The sequence below is a fragment of the Hydra vulgaris genome, chromosome 13 (genome assembly GCF_038396675.1).
Source record: "Hydra vulgaris chromosome 13, alternate assembly HydraT2T_AEP".
Classification (NCBI taxonomy): Eukaryota; Metazoa; Cnidaria; class Hydrozoa; order Anthoathecata; family Hydridae; genus Hydra; species Hydra vulgaris.
In genome coordinates this window covers 53,722,501-53,727,500 of record NC_088932.1, presented here as the reverse complement: position 1 = coordinate 53,727,500, position 5,000 = coordinate 53,722,501, and the positions used below count along the sequence as shown (strand labels likewise).

Here is a 5,000-nt window from a genome sequence, read left to right as displayed (position 1 = left end):
TGTTTTCACGGCAAATATTGTTTTTTTGCGAAAAAACGTCAATGTTCAGGATTTCTTCCCGAACATTGACAATTTTTTGGGTTGGGGTACCCTTGTCCCAGATAAATTTAATAATAAATTTTTCTGGGACAGGGGTACCCCAACCCAAACTTTTTTCCTAGAAAAGCCCCTGATATAAATAAATATATAAATAAATATATATATATATATATATATATATATATATATATATATATATATATATATATATATATATATATATATATATATATATATAGCATTATTACTAATATTCTTAATATTGTTATTATTTTTTAATTAGTATTAACATTAGCATTATTATTTTTGTAATAAATTATGATCATTATTATAAGTTGTTATTAGTTATTAGGTATTAGTTGTTAGTTACTAGGTAATTTTAGTTTTATAGTCAAAAAAATTTTAAATTCAAGGACCATAGTTCCAAAAAAATTATTTAAACAATATTAGTTATTTTATTTGTCATATTATCTTAACTTACAGACAATTTGGGTCTCTAAATTTTTAATTTATTGGTTAAAAAAACTTTTTTTCAATGTTAAAGATAAATTTGACAGAGAACTTACATTTATTATTGAAAGAACTTACTAACTTGTGAAAGACAAATTAAATAATAAAAAAGTTTAAAAAGGAGTTTATGATAACTACAATAGCTGTTTAAAAACTTGAATCAAGAAGATACAAAAGTTTTTTTTTTGGAGCTGTTTAATTTTGATTCAATTTGAATTAAGTCATTTATTCAAAATGCACTGACCTGTGAATGTTTAAATTGCAAGATCAAAAAAAAAATCCTCATGATACTTTCAAAAAACAATTTTGAGTAATTTTAGGTAACACATTTTTAATAAAAGTAACAAGTTATCGAGTATTTTTTTAATAATAATAATTATAAAAATCACATATTCAAAATAGTTCTGTTGTAAATAGAGGAACACAGCAGCAGAGAACACAGACATTGTTTATTGGAAGAACTAAAGATATATGTTCTGTTAAAAAGAGAACACTCAAAAGTTCTTTTCAAGCTTGGAATCAATAATAAAAAACCACTTTTGAAATAAGTCTAGCTTTTTAAACAGATCAAAGAAAACTAATTAAATATCTAGCCTTCAACAGAAAATTGCAAACTTACTCAAAAATTTATAAGCTTGAAACACTGGAGTCAAGCAACAATTAACAATTGCAATATAAGAACAAAAACATTACAAAATTGCTATATTTAATCAATACAAACAATGTTAGGTTCTAATTTTCGTGCAATTTTAAAGTTACCAACATTGAGTGTTGAATTCATTCACATTTGCTGTTGAAGTGACACTGACTTGAAAAATTTTCATGACAGAGGAGTTTCAAAAGCATCTGAAGACAAATTACAACAAGTTTGTTACCACTGGATCAAATAAAAGCAAATCAAAGCAGATCAGTTCAGTGATACAATGCTTTTTTGATTATGGAAGACAACAACCTTGTTCTGGAAATGATTTCGCCAAAATGTTTTTTGAATTGTTGTTATTCTATGTTTTGAACAAACTTTAAATAACAGATATCTGGAACAAATATAATTGTCCCAGATATCTGTTATTTAAAGTTCAAAAAATCGTATCTCTTCTCGCCGATTATTATAATTTCAAAAGCATATGTTTTAAGAGTTACGGGTTTCCTTGGGAATCGCCATAAAAATCGCCAAAATAGGTAAAAAAAAAAAAAAAAAAAATACGATCCAGATTGTAATATAAATTGTAAATGGGGTTTCATTTGTGTAATAACACCAAACTTTTATACTATGTAACTTTGCACTAATTGTGAAAAAAAAAAAGTTAGTAAATTTCTACCTCTATTTACTTACACTTTACACCCAGACCGGGTTTAACCACGGACACTGATATATAAAAGAAACTAGCTTAAAAGTTTATACCTTTTGCTGGTTGATTCGTTTATACACGAGTCAACTGCATCGATATAGTTAGGAAGTAAATAATTGGGCATAAAAATATGAGCCTGTAATTTTGCCAACGACCACGCACAATTTATTGCTAAAGACATTTTTAGTTATAAGTTTGTCGTTTCTCTGGTTGAACGCTATGTAGTGTTGTTTGAGATCAACACGACTTGTGAGAAGCTTTATGCAAAACACTTAGATGCGCGTAGCGCCGTAAAGTGGCGAACGAAACTTCTCTAAACACAAACTGATAAACGCATATTTGCAAATGTCTACACTACAAGAAAGAATTATTGAACTTGCTACTCTTACAATTAAACATGATGTTGCTAAAAACATTGCATTGATGGAAAACATTCCTACATTTGCTAAGGAAAAAGTATGAAAAGTAAAGTTTTGAAATTACGTGTTATAACATAATACGTTTATATACGATTATATACGTAAAGATTCTATGGAATGTAAATACAAGTTAAAACAAACAATGGCATAGCAAAACTTGCTATGCCATTGTTTGTTTTAACTTGTATTTACATTACATAGAATTGTATTTAGCCATTGAAAGCTTATATTATTAAAATAGCTCGTTGACGTGGGTGAGGTAGGGGGCGCTATGCAATAGGGTCACCTAGAGTGCAAAATAATCTGGCGCCGGCCCAGCTTACACCTCTATTCACGCTTATGCTGATTCGCCACTTTTGCATAAGGGGAAAGTCTTCTATGTGTAGTTAAAAAGGCCCACCAAGAGGAAAGCCTTCTATGTGCAGTTAAACCAAAAGACCCAACACGACGAAAGGCAAAAGGAGCCTCAAATTTTGGGCGCCAAGATAATTAGGGCGTCCATTAATATAAAGTAAAAATATTGTATCCTATAAAATTCAAGGGAATAAAAGTTTTAGTTGGTTGGACTTTTCTTTTTTAGCAAAACTTATAAATTTTTAAAAATATGTACCATACAGAAGTCAGATAGATATAATATTTTTCTGACTGTAAAACTTGTGTTTGTTTTTATTTACACGAGACTTGTTTTGATACCGTAAAACTACACTGAACACACAGAACAATTTTTATTTTCTGCTTTGTTTTTTTAATATTGAAAGAGCGACAAAATGTTCATGTTGCCCCTTAATAAAAGTGCCTAGGTGGTTTAAAATCTTACTCCTTTATCTGCCTTTTACATTTCTTTAATAAATATTGGTTCATTGTAAATAATCGAAGTAAATAATCGTGAATGATAAAAAAAACCTGAGTTTTAACAAGCAATGGCATTATGCATAAAAAAATAAAAATAATAAATTTTAAACTGTGAAAAGCTTGTTATGTCTGCTCATTTACACTAGTTTAATTATTTTTATATATTTCAATTGAAGATCTTTTGAATCATGATTATAAATTTGTGTGATCCAGTAAAAACTATTTTGAAAAGTACCGGCAGATTATTGGCAGCAGCTGATACTAGCAGATTATTGGCAGCAGCTGATACTGGCAGATTAGTTAGCTGGTAAGTTTAAAGAATTTTTTTGTGCTCAGAGAGTGAATTATCAAAATTAAAAGTTAAGTTGAAGTCATCGATAAATGTAATAGTGATATAAAATAGACTAACAATCAAAAACTATTTTAAAAAACTTTTAAACAAACTCCGTTGTTCCTCTTTGAATGATTTCTTGGTCAGTAGGTAGTAAAGAAGTTACCTTTCATATTACAATTCATATTGAATAAAATACAAATTAAACAAGTTAGTTAAATTTTATCACGGGGAAGATTGACGTCTTACAACGTGAATATTTATGTTTGTGATGTGACTACTTTTGATGTTATTGACAACAATAATTTGCAATTTAAAGCAACTGTTCAGTTTATTTTGGAAAATACTTTGCTTGATAAAAACTTTTATTTTTAACATATAAAACTGGAAATAAATCTCACAAACAAACCAATAAGTAACATATCTTTAATTGATAAAAAAATAACAACTACGATGGAATTTATGTGGAAAAAATAGTTTTAAAAAAGACATAATAAGAAATACATTCTTTGAAATAAACTTAAGTCTATTTTTATTAAAGCAGAATTTATTTCTGTTGAAAAGAATATATTTCTGATGAATAAAAGGTATTTTCAAAATCAAGTGTTTTGTTTTTAAAGCGTATTTTATATCGTATTTTATAGCCTATTTATTTTTAAATTATTGAATTGCAAAATTAATGATTATTAAAAAATATTTTATACTAAAATATTTATTTATCTCTGTCTCTATAAACTATTTACCCATTTTATTTTTGGTTTCAAATTATTCTTCTGGTTGTCCAAAAAGTACAGGTCACGGAGCGCCGCAAAATAGAATTTATTGAGGAAACTTTCGCAGTCTTTCTTAATTATTAGTGCGGAATACTTTTTTATTTCACACTAAAAACGCTGTTTTGCATGAACACTTTCCCTCCCAAACTCCCTTCAGTACTAACTAATTTCATTTAAAACAAAATCAAATGTAGCGGCAGTTTAGAAAGAACAACAACCCACACAAAACCTTTATTAAAATGCCAGTAGGTGATGTTTTTGGTACATTTTGTTTTCAACTTAATTGATTATATTATAAAATTGAAATCAAGAATTTTATTTCAATTCTGATGTTGTTTATCAATATTATAATATATACTAATTAATAATATATTAACATATTTATTGTTAATAACACACGATTATTATGTAATATATAATATATATTTTATCGCATTTAGTCGGTAAAATTTCTTAAATCTTAATAAGATTCATTTTTATTATTGAGAGGCGCACGTTAAAAAACCTCACAAGGCGCCTAAATGAATAAATTAGAACTGTGTATAATTATGATTCTCTTTTAGCAACTGGTTAACTGCAAACGTAAGATTGTGAACTAGATAAAAACTATTCATAAGTGGCGCCACGGCAGGTAACTTGTAAGGACTTTAACTCCATCATTTTTCATAAAATAACAAGCCACACGTCAGCAAATACCTTAGGAAACACTAAATTAAAAGCAATTTAA

At 27.6% G+C, this 5,000-nt stretch overlaps 1 protein-coding gene across 3 annotated transcripts in view; it reads right to left on the bottom strand.

Moving 5' to 3' along the window:
- Nucleotides 1–5,000, bottom strand: part of LOC100204453 (myocyte-specific enhancer factor 2C) — a 15,628-nt gene that overhangs the window by 8,303 nt on the left and 2,325 nt on the right. Inside the window, exon 1 of one of the 3 annotated variants that reach the window (XM_065816836.1) lies at nucleotides 1,313–1,345. The exons of the other annotated variants lie outside the window; for them this stretch is intronic. Within the exon in view, the coding sequence (XP_065672908.1) occupies nucleotides 1,313–1,330 (18 nt within the window). The 5' untranslated portion in view covers nucleotides 1,331–1,345. Of the gene's footprint in view, nucleotides 1–1,312; nucleotides 1,346–5,000 lie in introns of those variants that run through there. 3 annotated transcript variants of the gene reach the window in all.